The sequence below is a fragment of the Mustela putorius genome, unplaced genomic scaffold (genome assembly GCF_011764305.1).
Source record: "Mustela putorius furo isolate JIRA1106 unplaced genomic scaffold, ASM1176430v1.1 tig00000129_pilon_pilon_pilon, whole genome shotgun sequence".
Classification (NCBI taxonomy): domain Eukaryota; kingdom Metazoa; phylum Chordata; class Mammalia; order Carnivora; family Mustelidae; genus Mustela; species Mustela putorius.
This window is the reverse complement of record NW_025421290.1, coordinates 48,652,421-48,669,910: the sequence shown is the minus strand read 5'-3', so window position 1 is coordinate 48,669,910 and position 17,490 is coordinate 48,652,421. Positions and strand designations below refer to the sequence as shown.

At 54.3% G+C, this 17,490-nt stretch overlaps 1 protein-coding gene across 2 annotated transcripts in view; it reads left to right on the top strand.

Moving 5' to 3' along the window:
- The window catches only part of WARS1 (tryptophanyl-tRNA synthetase 1), a 29,226-nt gene extending 11,736 nt beyond the window's left edge, over positions 1–17,490 (top strand). For both annotated transcript variants that reach the window (XM_045073699.1, XM_004754705.3), the window contains exons 3-11: positions 269–482; positions 2,540–2,648; positions 4,713–4,832; positions 5,335–5,517; positions 10,048–10,148; positions 11,837–11,949; positions 12,152–12,325; positions 15,283–15,423; positions 16,273–17,490. In XM_045073699.1, coding sequence (XP_044929634.1) covers positions 269–482; positions 2,540–2,648; positions 4,713–4,832; positions 5,335–5,517; positions 10,048–10,148; positions 11,837–11,949; positions 12,152–12,325; positions 15,283–15,423; positions 16,273–16,434 — 1,317 coding nt within the window. In that variant the 3' untranslated portion in view covers positions 16,435–17,490. The remainder of the gene's footprint in view (positions 1–268; positions 483–2,539; positions 2,649–4,712; positions 4,833–5,334; positions 5,518–10,047; positions 10,149–11,836; positions 11,950–12,151; positions 12,326–15,282; positions 15,424–16,272) is intronic.

The window sequence follows — 17,490 nt, the reverse complement described above, 5'->3', positions numbered from 1 at the left end:
AGCGCTAAAACAGCACAAAAATGAGAGACATTTCAGACCACGACTTGCTGTGTGTCCACCGGCAAGCTCCTTCACCTCGCTGAGTCTCAGCGTCTCCAGCTGGAACAGCACAGGGACGATGGTGCCTGCCTCCGAGGGGTGCTGTGAGGCTAAGGAGGGAACACGTGTGAGGGCATTTACGCGGTGCCTGCCCTGTGACAGTAGTCCCCTTCGGCAGAACGTTCGCTCTGGTGTATTACTGGCCTTCATCCTCGTTTCCTTTGTCCAGGAGGAAATCGATTCTGCAGTGAAGATGTTGTTATCATTGAAAATGAGCTACAAAGCGGCGGTGGGGGAGGACTACAAGGCCGACTGCCCTCCAGAGAACTCAGCACCTGAGAGCGATAGTGGCCTGGGATCCGCAGAAGCTGAGGAGGATTTTGTGGACCCGTGGACAGTCCAGACGAGCAGCGCCAAGGGCATTGACTATGACAAGCTCATTGGTAGGTCCTGGGAGAAGCCCCAGCTTATACAAGTGATTCCCTCGAGTTGATCCCACTGGTGTGTTTTTGTTTTTAATTTTGAATTATAAGCTCAGTCAAGCTTCAATGCCAAGAAAAAAATAGATCCTAAAATTTTTTGGTCATGCATTCCATTCCCAAAAGATTCTTTTCAACTGAAATAACAATGTAAAACTTAGTTCAGAATAACCATGCATAGTAGAGAGCTTAGTAGAAGGTTTTTCCTTTTTTTTTTTTTGAGTGATTTAGAACTTGAGGGAAAGGTCTATTAGAATGGCATCTTTGCAGTCATTTAAATCACCTCTCACGGGGTGCCTGGGTGGCTCAGTGGGTTAAAGCCTCTGCCTTCGGCTCAGGTCATGATGATCTCAGGGTCCTGGGATCGGGCCCCGCATCGGGCTCTCTCTGCGCAGCAGAGAGCCTGCTTCCTCCTCTCTCTTTCTGCCTGCCTCTCTGCCTACTTATGATCTCTTTCAAATAAGTAAGAAAATAAAAAATAAAAATTTTTTAAATTAATTAATTAAATCTTCTTTATTTGTTTTTAAATGAATAAATAAATAAATAGATAGATCACCTCTCACTTAATGATTAAAGTCAGGAATGGGGGCGCCTGGGTGGCTCAATGGGTTAAGTCAAATGACCTTCACTGTAGTAAGGAGCGTTAAGATCACAACCAGACAAACAGGAAACAAATTACAGAATAAAACGCTGTTTTCTGGGTGCCTGAGTGGCTCAGCCGGTTAAAGTTTCTGCCTTCGGCTCAGGTCATGATCCCAGAGTCCTGGATCGAGCCCCACATCGGGCTCTCTGCTCAGCAGGGAGCCTGCTTCCTCCTCTCTCTCTGCCTGCCTCTCTGCCTGCTTGTGATCTCTGTCTGTCAAATAAATAAATAAAATCTTTAAAAAAAAAAAAAAAAGTCAGGAATGAATTACCTAAGTCAGAGTCTCTCTTCCGGTGATACCAATTGTAGAGCTGAAAAGCTGGAAGTTACCTTGAGAAGGGTGACTCCTCACAGGGCAGGTGGCCACTGGCAAGCACCTCCTCACGGGGCTTTCTGCTCAGGGGAGTCCTAACTCTGAGATCACTGGTAATCACCAGTGAGGAAACATTGCCGACATGTTTTTATCAAAGCCAAAAGCCATTTTCCATAATTTAAGTATAGACAGTCAATGAGGGAAAATCCGTTTGAAGACGTAATTCAGTACAACAATTAAAGGATACTAAAATACAGTGTCAGTGTCAACAGATTATATCTTCATAAGCAACTGGGGGAGGGGAAGTGTGAAAAGTTGCTAGCCAGACTGAATTCTGGGTATGTTTCCCATCAAAATCCAATCCCCGTCGGGCGCCTGGGTGGCTCAGTGGTTAAGCCGCTGCCTTCGGCTCAGGTCATGATCTCAGGGTCCTGGGATCGAGTCCCGCATCGGGCTCACTGCTCAGCAGGGAGCCTGCTTCCTCCTCTCTCTCTCTCTGCCTGCCTCTCTGCCTACTTGTGATTTCTCTCTGTCAAATAAATAAATAAAATCTTTAAAAAAAAAAAAAATCCAATCCCAGGGAAAACGGGTTTTTTTGTTGTTGTTGTTTTAAAGATTGTATTGTATGTATTTATTTATTTATTTATTTATTTATTTGACAGAGAGAGATCACAAGTAGGCAGAGGCAGGCAGAGAGAGGAGGAAGCAGGCTCCCTGCTGAGCAGGAGAGCCCAATGCGGGGCTCGATCCCAGGACCCTGAGATCATGACCTGAGCCGAAGGCAGAAACTTTAACCGGCTGAGCCACTCAGGCACCCAGAAAACAGCGTTTTATTCTGTAATTTGTTTCCTGTTTGTCTGGTTGTGATCTTAACGCTCCTTACTACAGTGAAGGTCATTTGACTTTGGGTTGAGAGAAGGGACTGGGAGCAGAAAACCTAAAGAGCCTGGGTTCATCAAGATTGTACACAATACACTAGTTTTTCCCCTTCAGTAATATGGGATCGCCAGACCTCACACCACCTAACATGGCTATATCTCCTTTGTTCCAATTTTCTTTTTCCAGTTCGGTTCGGAAGCAGTAAAATTGACAAGGAGCTGGTAAACCGGATAGAGCGAGCCACGGGCCAGAAACCACACCGCTTCCTGCGCAGAGGCATCTTCTTCTCACACAGGTCGGGGCTTCTGCCCTCCTCTCCTTCAAATTACAGATGTGATCAGGAGGGTCTTCCCTCAAGCCACCTGCTCCTGTGGGGACAGTGGTAGCCACCATCTGTAGACTGGGGTCCACCTTCTGCCCAAAACTGGCTCCGGGTCTATGCCCTGTCCCTTCACCCTTGGGCCCTTACTTCATTCATTTATCAACTGCTCCCTTCACAGTTGGAGGTCACATACACCACAGATGAGATTATTCCAGATTATGTGCTCTAAATCATAAAATGTCATAAAGACAAAAGAGATTAGTATATCCAAGTTCAGCATTTCCCACGAGATAAGCAGTAGCTTCCTGAAGTTCTATGCCCCTTCCTGCTATTGTCCGGGCCTGCTCCTAAACCCTGTTACCAAAAGAGAAACTAGCACAGTGTACATGGAAGAGACTATCCCTACCCGAGACTGTAAATTCTGTGCAGATAATTATCAGAAAGTGGGCAGGTTCTGGAAGTGTTCCTGCCTCACCCACCCCACCAGTTAGCCCATTTTATGGTCCATGGCCAGGTTGTTCTGTTCTCCTTGCTCTGCATGTTTGGTTACGGGAGAGCACACACAGGACGGAATGCGGCAGCCTGCCAGAACACTTCGGGTTCCATGTGCAGAAAACTCCAGACCCTGCTCAGCCCTCTTTCTGGACGAAATACAGTCACAGCTTTTTACCTTCATTAAGATTTAGTTGACGTTTTTAAAGTATGCAATTCACGTTTTTAAAGTAGCCTTTAGTATATTCATAAGGTTATGCAATAGTCACCACCACTTGTTAATTCCAGAACATTCTCACCACCCCAGGAAGAAACCCCGTCCCCACGAGCAGTCGCTCCTCCAACCCCCACTCCTTGCACCACAACCACTGGCAACCCTCGTGTTTTCAAGGTTCTGCCTTGTGGCATCAGGTGTTCGTACTTCCCTCCCTCATACCTGACGAGTGGGTATAAGAAGGAGGTGCTGAAGACCTGCTGAATAGGTACACCCCGTTTTTTTGTTTATCCATTCACCGGTTGCTGGACATGTGGGCTATTTTCAATTTTGGGTTTCTTCTCTCCTATAAACCCATAAAAGTTAGATTTGGTTAATTGTAAAAACCAGAGAAGGACTCTTTTTTCTTCCAAAATTAAGTTTTTTAAATTCTTTCCTTATTTAAAAGCAGTGTATGACTGGTGCCTGGAAGTTTAAAAAAAAAAAAGGCGCACACACACACAAACCATCATCCCAGGAGCACTGTTAACCCTTGGTGAGGGATGTGAGGAGGAGTCACTTTTTAGAAACCCCAGAAAGGTCCTCTTTTATTTTGGGACACGTTGTTGAGAAAGAACATTTACACCCTAGAGCGGTGGTCTCACACCCTGGCAAACTTGGCGATCGCTGAGGGAGCTCTTTAAAAATACAGATCCCCAGGCATCACCCCAGACCCCCTGAATCGGAATCTCTGAAGGTAGGACCCGGGTAGATGTAACGTGACCAGTGATTCTGATGCCCAACAAGGAAACCCTTCATGTGCATTGCCTGGGCCCCAGTCCTGGGGAAGAGCAGATGAATCCAGAACGACTCCTGGCTGAGGAAGCCCAGAGGAGATTTCCTGCTAGGGCCTGCCTCTCCACACTCCCAAGAGGTCTTCCTCACTCTTGTCCCTGAGTCAGGAGTGTGTGGAACTCGCAGTCTCCCAGTCTGGGACTCTGGAGTCTCCAGGCTGGGGGTTCTGATAAGGATTGTGTAGTGTCGGCTTGGTGTCATTCCCAGGAACGGGCGTAAAGAAGATGGTATGTAGACGTTGGTATTCGAAGTTTACAGAGGAATTCCGTTAGCTGCCCAGCCATATCCCGCTTTTATTCCAGACCTGCGTGTCTTACACTTTTTAAACAATCACAGGAGAAACACATCATGTCAGTAGATGTTTCCTGCCAATTTTCTAAGACAGGCAGCAAGGGCAACTTATCACAGTGTCGTGTTTTCTCCGTCTTTGCCAAGCATTAGCGCCTTAGTGTTTCTCAGAAAAGTCACACCATTTCCTTTTCTCCTCTTTCCTTTAGAGATATGAACCAGATTCTTGATGCTTACGAGAATAAGAAGCCATTTTATCTGTACACGGGCAGGGGCCCCTCTTCTGAAGCAATGCATGTAGGTCATCTCATCCCGTTTATCTTCACAAAGTAAGTATTGAACCGTATGCCTTTTGTCCCTTTTATTAGTGAATCTGGAATGGTACTCACAGACCATGTTAGATGACAAGACAGATCTCGTCTGTGTCGTTAAGGTGCGAGGGGATGGGTGCTATTGTGACTTGGTGACTCTGGTCCCGCTGTCACGTTAGAAAGTGTGGCGTCATGGAGCAAGCCCAGCTTTGGAGTCAGCCAGCCCATCTCCACCTGTCCCTGTCCCCGTGACCGTAGCAGTCACTTCCCTGAGCCTTCGTTTCCACATCTGCAGGAGGGGGTGGTAACACCTCCTAAAATTGTGACCAGCATAAAGCAGCTGGCACAGAGCTGAGCGCAGGCCCTTCCACGTTAAGTAAATGTAGTAGTCCAGCTCCACAACGTAAGACTATGTGACTGTGTAGACAAGAAAGTTTTACGTACACTCTCAGTAGGAACTGCGATTTCAGACGCACACCGGGGAAACGAGGTGGCAACCTTCTTCCCATGTGTCTCGTAGGTGGCTGCAGGATGTGTTCAACGTGCCCTTGGTCATCCAGATGACGGATGACGAGAAGTACCTGTGGAAAGACCTGACCCTGGACCAGGCCTACGGCTACGCCGTGGAGAACGCCAAGGACATCATTGCCTGCGGCTTTGACATCAACAAGACTTTCATCTTCTCTGACCTGGACTACATGGGGTAAGGAGAGAGTGCCCGGCTGCCTTCTGGAGAGAGAAGCGGATGCAGAAGCAGCTCCTCGCGGCCACGGCAGAGTCAGACACGTCTGAAATGGTCCTAAGATCTGGGGAATGTTTTCCCTCCTTTATGAAACGTTAGGATGTGGTTTCTTGCTCTCGTTCACCAGCTGAGGTTTCCATCCCCAGCTTGAGACAGAATTGTAGTTTCTCTCCAAGGACGGTCAGTCGGCCAGTGAGGGTCTTTCTCTTTCTCGGCGTCCCTTTTTCCTCACAGAGAAAAGATTCACTGGTGCACGGTCCCCTCACAGTCCAGTTCTTTAAGTCAGCCACTCCATAGCTAAAATACGCATCCAGAAAATCCTCGAAACTTTTTTTTTTAAGATTTTATTTATTTATTTGTCAGAGAAATAGCGAGCAAGCGTGAGCAGGGGGAGCACAGGTAGAGGGAGAAGCAGGGAGCCCAATGTGGGACTCAATCCCAGGACCCTGGGATCATGACCTGAGCCGAAGGCAGATGCTTAACCCACTGAGCCACCCAGGCGACCCTGAATTGAAATTTCCAAGGTCTTCATCCCAGATAATTGCCAAGAACTGTGTTAGAAAAACAAGACTCTGTCAAGTGTCCCAATAAGAATACGTTGTTCTGCTGGGCAGGTACTTTCTGAGCACCTGAGAGGCAGTGCCCCCCCCCACTCCGCCCCCAGGCACTTGTCCTTGGGGAGGGGTGTGGCCGTATCCGGCAGGCTCACTACCAGGCTCACTACCTGGCCAGGACGGAGTGCTGTAGAAGCTGGGTCGGGCGGGGTTCGCACGGAGCGCGAGGAACTTGCTCACTACCATTTCCCCCAAACGTCCGGCTACAGGACTGCCTCCGAGGGTGGCTTCTAGCCACAGAAATAGCTGCCTTCATAAGAGGTCTGGCCTTTCCACCAACTAGTACCTGAGTTCCTAACTTTCTCATTTTACCTGTGAGATTTTTTAAATCCCTTCTCTCTGGGCATAGAGGCATTGTGTCCTTGAGGAGACATGATCTTTGAAGGAGGGAAACAGACCCAGGTCGAGCCCTGTCACCTCTCTTTAGAGCTCATGAGTCGCAGCAAGCCTGGTCCACGAAGTAGGGTTACATGAGACCCTAGATGTGATCGCTGGTGTCATTTTCATGGTGCTTTATTTTCTCTCTCGCCCCTCATTCCTTAAGAATTCTTGATTCGCCTGCTCGAGCACATAGCCACACCCTGGGTCCTGCTGCTCTTTTCAGGGCCGGGCCGAGCTGGCAACTGCCCAGTCACCGTGTCCTCTGCTGCCACCTCTTGCCTCCCATGGCAGCCCCTCACAGCCTCGGTCCCCCACCAGCCAGCGCTCCCCGTAAAGCACAGATGGTTGTGTCACTCCCCACCCCCTCCCACTTCTGTCATCCTCGGGGTCAGGGGTGGCCCTGTTCCACTGGGTCAGTAAGACCAACAGTCATGGAGAGCTCTCTGCGGCCGGGTCCTCCGGGGCCCTGGGAACCCAGCAGTGAGCCGAGCAGAGTGCCTGCCTCGCTGAGCTGAGGGACTGGTGGGGTGAAACGAACACCCCCTGTATCCGCAGAGATGACCGAGCGGTGACGCCAGAATGGTGCTCGCGAGGGTCCGCCCCACGACCCAGCATGCTCCCAGCAAATCCTGAGAGAACATGGGGCCTGCAGCAACTTGCGCGGCCTGCCTCTCCGCTGACCGCCCTGTGCGTCCTCTTTGCTCAGCAGGAGCTTCTCTCCCTTGCTGAGCTCCGAGTGGAGACGAAAGCCCAGACAACCGTGAACCGAAGGGTCTCTGCTGCCTCTTCCCAGAAAGAGCTCTTAGGTTGAACCTAAGGTCAAGAGGGAAGTTTTAAAAGTTAAATCCTGTTTTAAAACATCTTATTCCCTTCAAGAGGTTTTTGGTTTTTGTTTTTAACAGTTGAGCTTCTTTTTTATCTTGAAATTTAACTCAAAATCCAGAGCTTTGATTTAACAAAGCTCCTTCCTGGTCTTCAGGAGCTGGAACTACAACCAGGCCAGCCTCCACCCTGTCTTTGGGCAGGAGCAGAGTGGTGAGGGCCCTGCAGGCCAAGAAGCCCAGAGCAGGCCAGCTGACTCCAGACACCCTGTCCCCACACACATCTCTGGCCCTGAGTGTGGGCCCAGAGAGCCCTTCCTGCCAGGAGCCCTGAGGCACGGCTCAGCCTGCTCATTCATACAGTCAGTAGGCCACACTGGTGCCAGGAACACCGCTGCTGGCGAGGCCATCATCCTGCAACTGTGTCCGGTTAGCTACTCGTGGCGCGGGAGCAGGCAGTTAACAGGTGACAACCAGGTGATAATGAGTGCCGTGAGGACAAAGCAAGGGGGGTTCACCCTGCGGTCAGGAGGTCCTGGTGCCTGTAACAGAGTCATGAGGACTTGATGAGGTACTACACATAATGTGGCCTTCGAGCAGTAGCTGGTGAGTGCTTGGCAAACATACGATCTCAAATCACATTCAGCTTTAAAACCCTGTCCCTGGTTCCCTGTGTAAGGTCACCGGGCGCGCAGGGAACCAGTGCCCCTCCTGGATGCACTCACAGCCTCCAGCCTGCACGGCACGAGCACTGGCTGGCAGAGAAGGAACTCCCCTTCCAAGAAAGGTCAGGGCTGTCTTACTCAGAAATGCTGCTCAGACACCACAGGGCTGCAGTCCTGTCACTGGGGTGCTGTAGACTCTCCCTCCCGTGGGGACTGGAGGCCGTCTTGTGCAGTGTGACCGCGGCTGGAGGAAGGTTGGCCACTGGCTGATTTGCCTGAATTTGCCGTTGCCTCTCCCTGAGGATGCACAGAGCGTTTGCCATGGCCCTCTCCCCTGGGTGGCAGATGGCTGCTTGTCCTCACCAGGTGTAAGCAGTGTGGGGCCTCCTGCAGTCTCCCCGGACCCCTCCGACAGGAAATAGTAACTGTGTCAGCAGGACCACAAAGCAGGCATCTTTGCGGGGAGCACCCGTGTTGGGAGCACTTCGCTTATGGCAAGGTTCCCGGTGTGTCTTCCCTCTCTCTCTAACACAGCCCACCCCCGCCCCCGACCAGTGCCCTGGGCCAAAACTGAGCAGGCTGCTAAGTGAAAGTCCCTCTCTCCCTCCCAAGTGGGACTCCGCCCCACTCCGCACAGACCACGGTGTGAAGCCTTTGCCTTTACGGTTCTCCCTGCCTCGGTTCTCCCTGCCTCGTGGCTGACCCAGCCCCAGGCAGCCGGTGCCTCTGGATTTCTGATACCCCAGCCCCACACCCCGCTGTCTGTCCAAAGACATTCAGGAGTCTCCATCCAGGGGCAAAAGTCTTCACCTTTCAAAACTGTGAGATGTGAGAGAAGCATAGGCGTTGTGGCCAGACAAGCCTGGGTTTGGATCCCAGCTCGTGTACTCGCTGGGTATGTGCCCTGATCCTAAACCTCTCAGAGCTTCAGCCTTTCCCTGGAAAGTGGAGGCGAGGCTGCTACGTCAAAGGGGGAGTTGAGAGGTGTTAACTTGTGTCCAGCACTCAGCACGGCTCCTGCCACGGGATGCAAACACATAGTAAGCCACTTTCCCCTTCCGTTGTGGGGCCTGACACCTGGTTGGGTGGAGAGTAGAGCCGCGGAGCGCGTAAGAACTTCCTCTGGGTTCTGCGCTGCCTGTATCTGCTTCATCCTTAGCCTAGGTCCTTCTGGCAACAGAATGGCTGCCACAGCTCCAGGCCTCACACCCACATCCCTCACCATCCAGGAGAGAGCGTCCGGTTGCTTGAACCAGCCACAGTGGCCCAGCCCTGTGGCTGGGCACGGGGTCAGCCTGCCCGGACAGCATGGCTGCCGATGGTGGACAGGGCCGTGGTAACTGGACGTATTGGTTTCTCTGCAGATACTCTCTAGCAGCACAACACAGAACAGAGTCGGTCTCACGCGAAGACTCCCTTGGGGCTCCCAGACTGGAAGCTCTGCAGCATACCTGACCGTTGACAGAGTTTTTATGTTGTTGGGTGGTTTTAGGTTTCTTTTCGGGCAGAGTTTATTTTTTTTTTTATTTTTTATTTTTTTAAGATTTTGTTTATTTATTTATTTGACAGACAGAGATCACAAGTAGGCAGAGAGGCAGGCAGAGAGAGAGGAGGAAGCAGGCTCTCTGCCAAGCAGAGAGCCCAATGTGGGGCTCGATCCCAGGACTCTGGGATCATGACCTGAGCCGAAGGCAGAGGCCCTAACCCACTGAGCCACCCAGGCGCCCCTTCAGGCGGAGCTTAAATGCTCCCCGTCCGTCCCTGAGTCCGAGCGTGTTCTTGCCTCATCGGCCCAGCATCCGACGTCGGCCTCACACTGGTTTCCACACCTCCCTGGCAGCTCCGCTTGGCCTGCAGTAGCTCTCTCTCCCTCAAGATGCCTTCTGGGCACCTTCCTGCCCGGTCCGTGTCCTCGGCCCACACGTGCACGCTCAGGTTTCACCATCCACTGCTTCGGCCTCGGCGGGAAGCCACCCTCTGAGCCTGCGGTTTGATCCCATTTGTCTGCAGGATGAGCCCGGGCTTCTACAAGAACGTGGTGAAGATTCAGAAGCACGTTACCTTCAACCAAGTGAAAGGCATTTTCGGTTTCACCGACAGTGACTCCATCGGTAAGGAGCTCGCCATGGCCTGCGTCCCGGGGTGAAGCACCAGCGTCTGCCCCGGGGCCCAGCGGCCTGTCAGGTGGCATCCCTCGCCCCTCGCCTCCCCACAGCAACCCCACGGGCAGGTCTTTGCCAGGAACCGGAGGAGCTGGAGCAATGCCTGCAGCCCCATTTCCAGGCCTTGTGCTGCACTTCCGGGGACCATCTGTCACCCCTCAGTCACCCACTAAGAGGCTTGGAAGAAAGGAGGAGACGGGTGGGGATGGCTAGAGCTCCTCTGCCTGCTCGCGGAGTCCCAGCCCATGCAGGCGCCTCTAGTAGAGGCCAGAGCCTCCGTTTCCCCCATAAGAGGAGGGACGTGGCCGGAAGCCCTGTGGTGCCCACCCTGCCCGCCCTCACTGTCCTTCTACGGCTCGGCCCCCTGCACACACACTCGTGTCCCTTTCCGTGGACTTCCGTGCCTGTCAGACACATCAGCCTTCTCCTTCTAGACCCTTAGCTCCCAAAGCTAAGAATTGATCCCTGAGACTTGTGGGTCTCCTGATCCTCTTCCGTGTTTTGTTTCTGCAACACGGCTCCAGGCCGAGCAGCCGCGAGCCCGGGACAGCATCCCCGAGTGTGCGTGTGGGTGCCGCGTGGGAGAGTTTGCCCCGCTGGGAGGGGACACCGCCTGGGGCCCTGGTGGCGAGGGGACCTTCAGGGACAAGTGCAGAAATGCCATGGAGAGGCCTCACTGGGAGTCTTTTCACATGAGCAAGACCCTTGAATGTTTCAGTGAGATGAATTCCTGACAATTGGGGCATAAACCCTGTGCTTTTGAAAGGGTTTTTATCCTTGGAAGGCCAGCATTTCCTGGGAAGATGTCTCAGGGAAGGCGGCCCTGGGCAAACGAGAGACAGACCTATGCCTAGTTGCACACTGTGCTGCGAAGCACCCGGGTTTGAATCCTGGCCCAGCCGCCTGCTTGTGGTGTATTAGCTGCGGCCGGCTGTGTCAGCAGTCTGAGCCTGAAAGTCCATGGCTGTAAGATGGGAGCCATACGGTACTTTTTCGTAGAGTTGGGAGCAGCAGACAGGCCCGGGGTTGGCCCCGAGCACAGCCTGGCACCCACACACAGGGAATGGCCACCGCTGCTCTGTGTGTGAACGGGGCGCTGGTGGTGGTGGCAGCATGAGTATGCCCATGTTGCACGGATGGCAGGGGCTGGCCCAGCACCGCTCGTCAGAGGTCGCATGAAGGTTGGTGCCCTTGGACCCCTTGTACAGGTCTGAGTAAATAGCAGCAGTGATCGTGACAGCAACGTCCAAAGTACTGAGAACAGTTCGGGGTTCCAGGTACCAGAATTTATACGATCATAGGTGAGGAACAACCTATGTGCCTATGGGTAGAGACGGGCGAAACACTCCCTGCCACGTTTACGGGACAGAAACACGTAGCAACCACCCAAGTGAGGGAAAAGTATAGTGTGCAGTCACCGCAGAAATGCAGAGGGAAGCCGAGAAAACGGAGATCGATCCACCATGGGACTGGAGATCATCTCTCTTCCCTACTGTTCTGTGGTTTCAGATTCTCTTGAGTGATGGTTGCTTCTCTAAAGGGGAGGACGCCTGTTCGTGTTCATCCCTTTTGCTGGGTGAATTAACCAGAACAGGAGTCGACGTCCTGTGTAAAAATACTTCATTTATGCTTTTCAGGGAAGATCAGCTTTCCCGCCATCCAGGCTGCCCCCTCCTTCAGCAACTCCTTCCCTCAGATCTTCCGAGACAGGACGGACATCCAGTGCCTCATCCCCTGTGCCATCGACCAGGTCAGCAGGCGGGGCGAGGCGTCCATCGGTCCGGGGTGCTGCACTCCTTGATGGGAAAGGAGGTTTTAAAAGGTGCTGGGCGGGGGGCAATCCTGTAAGCTGCCTGGGAGCTGGGAGCTGCCCACGGAGGCCGCGGACGTACTCCCAGGCTGACAGCCGGCCTGTTTCTGCCGGCTGTCCTCAGTCCCCTCTCCCCCCACAGGATCCATACTTCAGGATGACAAGAGACGTCGCCCCCAGGATCGGCTACCCTAAACCAGCCCTGCTGCACTCCACCTTCTTCCCCGCTCTGCAGGGGGCCCAGACCAAGATGAGCGCCAGCGACCCCAACTCCTCCATCTTCCTCACGGACACCGCCAAGCAGATCAAGACCAAGGTGAGCACTGTCCGGGCCGGAGGGGCAACCCGCGTACACAGAGTAGGTGTGCGTAAGACGCACAGGCATCACGTGACTGTCCTTCCAGCGTCCTCTGCCACGGCGCTGGGGTCCAAGGTCAGTTACAGCCACTGCCTGCGAACTCCAGGCGGCCTGTCCCTGCGCCCAGACACCAGATGAACTTGACTTTGTCCTTTCATTTAGGCAAAATTTTGGTTTTTTCTTCTCTGCTTTTCTCACCAGTGCTCTACTCTGGAAGCAAAGTCCTGGCAGTTTTCTTTTTTTAGGATTTTATTTATTTGAAAGAGAGCGAGAGAGAGCATGAGTGGGAGGAGTGACACAGAGAGAGGGAGAAGCAGGCTCCATCCCAGGACCCTGAGATCATGACCTGAGCTAAGGCAGACGCTTAAGTGACAAAGCCACCCGGATGTCCCATGGCAGTTTATTTAATGATGGAACGTATTCCACTACATTTCCAAGCAGCAGCCGTAGTCCAGCAGATGGACCGGGTGCTTTATGTTTTCTGGCTTGATTTCTCATGGGGAGACAGTGGGGAGCACCTTTAGAGGGATGAGGGCCAGAGAAGGTGACCACCCTGGCCAAGGTGGGGCTTAGGGGCACATGTTCCCACAGAGACTGGGAATGGGTGGGGGTCCTTCATCAGGACAGTCGTGGCCGTCCCAGCATGCATCGGGCAATCAGCACATTTTTGTCAGGTCACCAAAGAAATGAGAGTTAGGAACCTATTTGAGCTTTTTTGTTTCCCAGGGCCCTGCTTTTGCTGCTCGCAGGGTCTGAACTGCCAGTACAGGTACAACCCCCTTCCCTGTCCCATGAAGCTACTGACATTTTATTTGGAATCTAGTGTGTGTTTGTGGGTGGGAACTTCACAGCAGGAGTGACTAAATCTGTATCTGAGGTGTGTGATGCAACCCTCCACTGGTGCTGGCCCTTCCGGCGTCCTAGGCAGGTCCTAGCGGACAGCGAGGGGACCCATCCTGTCCCGAGCCTCTTCCAGGAAACAGCCCCGCCGACTCCGCCGCCCTCTCGTAGAAGCTGCTATGTTCGGGGCTTGTTCCTGCCCTTTCTCTACTGGCTGGACCTTCCAAAGCCTGGAGTCCACACGCGGGGGCGGGAGGCGAGGAGGGTGTTCCTCTTCTGTCCAAGAGGGGAGGCACTTTGGTTTTTTAGTTGTTTTAAGGAGGTCATTTTTGGGACCAAATTATTTTTCATTCATTTAGGGATGAGCAAAGGCCCCGAGGGTGGGCCGGCAGTAACGTGAGGTCAGGAAGCACACAGCTGCAGAGGCCACAAGAGTTGTGAGCAGCCTGTGTGGCAGGACAGGGTCAGTCCCCACGCCCACCTTCCAGTCCAGAATCCACCTCACACCAGCCGGCACGGGGCATCTGCCCCAGGCCTCCTGCAAACAGCAGCAGCAGCCGTACTGGGCACTGCCACGTGCTCGCCTGTGTCATCTCACTGATTCCTACCAACCACCGGCAGGCCATGTTCGTCTTGTAAGCAAGGACATCAAGACTCATAGGGACCAGGCAGTTTCCTACCTCCACTCAGCTGGGGAGTGGGGGGGTTAGGACTGGACCCCAGCTCCCCCATTGCATGGGCCCTCCCGTGGCCTAGAGTCAGGAACCCCAGGTTGTCCGTGCACTGCCATTGGCGAGTGACCTTGGTGTCCAGGTGAGACATCTGTGAAGCGGGAGTGGCTGTACTGATCTCAAGGACCCTGGGATCATGACCTAAGCTGAAGGCAGAGGCTTAACCCACTGAGCCACCCAGGAGCCCCCCTTGGATAGCCTTTAAACCAGCCCTGGGAGCCTGGGAAGCTCTGTTCTCAAGACTGTCTTCCCTGAGGCCCAGCAGCAACCTGGCTTGGCCTGCGAGTCTGAACACAGGAAAAGGCTCGTGCAGGCCTGCCCAGGGTACCAGAGCTCAGGAGAACCCCGTCCTGGTGCTTTCTCTTCTTGTTTGTTTTGTCGTTGCATGGTTGGTGCAGTTTGTTTACGTTGATTTTGTTCTGCAGCTTGCTCTCTTGTTTTGTGAAGGAGAGGGAAGAATGAATGGGTCGTTGTCTTACTCTGCCCGCGCCCAGCATGCAGCCATTCACGCTTCCCCTGTGCCGGGGCAAGAGCAGGTGCCACCCCCTGCCACCTGACGGCCTCTGCCCCGGCGTCGGCCTGCTGCCTGCCCAGGGTCCCGGCGCAGCCCGCCAGTAATTGCTGGGTGGTCCTGGGAGGGGGAGTAAGCTTCTCCACATGGGCACCGCCAGCTCTACCCACCCTTTTCCCCAGGAAAGAAAAATAGGGTGACATTTGTACATGGTGGGTCTCTCATGTGCTCATGGGAAGAAAGTTGAGACTTTGTCCCTTTTTGGCTTTCCTTCTCTGGCTTCTTGGCCCTGATTTCCCCCAAGATGATCTTCAGTGATTCCAAAACCACTGTGCTAGTTTCTGAGTCTTTACTCAGCTCTGGGGACTGCATGCTTCGGTGGGGTGCCTGCGGGCCTGGCGCCCTCTGCGCGTCTCCTGGGCTCTGCTCTCCCTTTCGAGCCCCTTTCTGGGGGCTCCCGTCCTCCCGCCCGCACCGCCGAAGGCAGCAGCCCCCGTTCCCAGGTTGTCTGTCTTACCCGAAGGACCTTGTGCCCGTCCATCCCTGGAGGATGCTTCACCCACATTCCAGCTCTGTTCTGTCTGTCGTGGGGGTGGGGGTCCAGAGCCAACCTCCCCGCCCCCCTTCAGTTGGCCACATTGGCACGGACCCGGGCTCACCGGGCAGGCAGGAGCAGTTTACGGGGCTCCTCCTCCTGACTGTGAGCCCCAGCCTCCTGCGCAGAGACCTGACGGGGCAGAAGCAGCCTCTGGCCCGACTTGCACCCTCGGCTCCCAGCCGACTTCCACGCGCAGCGGCCCGGCCCCTGCATCTCTGTGCTCTTGCCGCCGCAGGTCAACAAGCATGCATTTTCTGGAGGCAGAGACACCGTCGAGGAGCACAGGCAGTTCGGAGGCAACTGTGACGTGGACGTGTCCTTCATGTACCTGACCTTCTTCCTCGAGGACGATGACAAGCTCGAGCAGATCAGGAAGGTGAGGCCGGAGGCCGCAGGGTCCAGCCTCTCTCGTGGAGGACATGGGGGACGGGGCGGTCTGGCAGCCGAGCTTAGGGTGGTCGGAGCCTCTGGGCTCGGCCTTGGCAACAGACCCTCAGCTGAGACGAGGTGAAAAGTGAGGAGGTATGTCTGCCCTTGGCCACGCGCCAGGAAGCCCGGTGACAGTACACAAAGCAACGCACAGGCTGTGGTTGCCACTCACAGTGGTCTCCCTGGCTGGACACCGTGGACTAGGGAACTCCAACAGGACAGAATCTCAGTTCTGACACCGCCCGCACTGAGTCAGCGTGGCCATGCGTGGCTGTGGTGCGGGCAGGGCCCCGAGGCTCGCCCAGGGGAGGTGAGGGTCCTGGTGTGGACTCTCGGCAGCAGTTGGGTGAGGGGTAGGAGGAGGCCAAACAGTACGTGTAGCCTTTCCTCGGGTTTCCGGTCCTCGGAACCTTCCCACGGAGCTGATCCTGACTGAGGACTCTGCGCGCAAACACGTTAAAGCTGGTTGTAGCGAACAGTGCAGAGCAGACGGCACAGCACAGGGGACGCTGTGTCGGAGCCACAGGAGCGGGAGGCCGGGAGGGAGCTGCCGGCCGGCTGGGGCGCGTGGAGCTCCGACTGGCAGAGAGGGCGGGGGCGGCGACGCGGGGCTGCGCGGCAGGCAGGACCCGGCATTTGGAGAAAAGCACCAGGGAAGGTGCACATCTTTTCACTTCCGGGCATCACCCCTGTGCCAGGCTCTGCGCGGGTGCTGCGGGCTGGGCTGGCGCCCAGAGGAGGCAGGGGCCCAGGCGCGTGAGCCGCCTGTCACTGTGGTCTGTCTCCTTCCGGGCAGGACTACACCAGCGGCGACATGCTCACTGGCGAGCTCAAGAAGACGCTCATAGAGGTTCTGCAGCCCTTGATCGCCGAGCACCAGGCCAGGCGCAAGGAAGTCACGGACGAGATCGTGAGAGAGTTCATGACTCCCCGGAAGCTGTCCTACGACTTTCAGTAACACTCCTTTTATATGTGCTTATAGAGAGATGTAATTTACCAGTAATTCCAGCCCAATCAAATCAGCACTACCCATAGGCTCTGTCACACGGTAATTACTGGATGGTGTCTGGAAGCCCTGTGTGTGTCCGTGCCGTTTTTTTCCCATGACGTTCTCCTTTCTGTCTCGTGGGCCAAACCCTTGGGGTCACTGGGTGCCGGCTAACGTCCCATGGTCAGTCCAGCTGGAGTCTCTCCCGCAGAGCAGACCCCCATGTGGGACCTTTGGCTTCGTGTCCACAGGCCAGCCTGTCAGGTCCATAGGACAGCTGCTGGTCGCCACACACTCTTCAGACCTGCTCTGTGAAGGAGAGTGGTGTCTGTCTGCATCCCTGAATCAAAACGCATTAGCATCAATTAAAGTGTGCTTTGAAAAGTCTACGAGCGGCAGTGCAGTGGGCAAAGGTGTAATTCAGGCCGTGCCCAAGGGAATTTAGAAGAAGACTTGCCAACTGAAAGCTTTGCGAGACGTTTGGCTACAAGAGCTCCCAGCTTGAAAGCTGCTTTCCACGTTGAATTTTGGCCCAAGTTGGCCGGGCTTTATTGAATTGAGTCTTCTGTGGGCGAGACTCCAGTTCCCCTACCACACTCCAGACCGTGCATGCACCCGCTCCAGGAATCGTGCTTTTCCCCGATGTGCTAACACTCCGTCCACCAAGCAATCCCTGACACTCGCCCTGAAAGCCAAGGGCTGCTTCGTGCTGGTCGTGCCAGATGCTGAGGGCTCTGTTGTCTTTGCAGATGCTTTTGTTTTGACACTTGACTGGCGTGGAAGTCTTTCTGCACAGAGCAGTGCCCCGGGCCAGGTGGATGTAGCTAGAAAGTGCGCGGCAGCCCTCCAGGCCCCAAGCGGCCTGTCCCTGGGAGGCTTGGTAAACCGTGCACCCTGTGTAGTTTGGAAAAGCAGAAGACCTGTCTCAGGGAAGGCCCAGGCTTGAGGGGTCTGTGCTTTCTGGAGATACGGGGTCCACTCCCTCATGCCGCTCATTGGCGTGAATAAACTTCCTTCGGTCCTGCC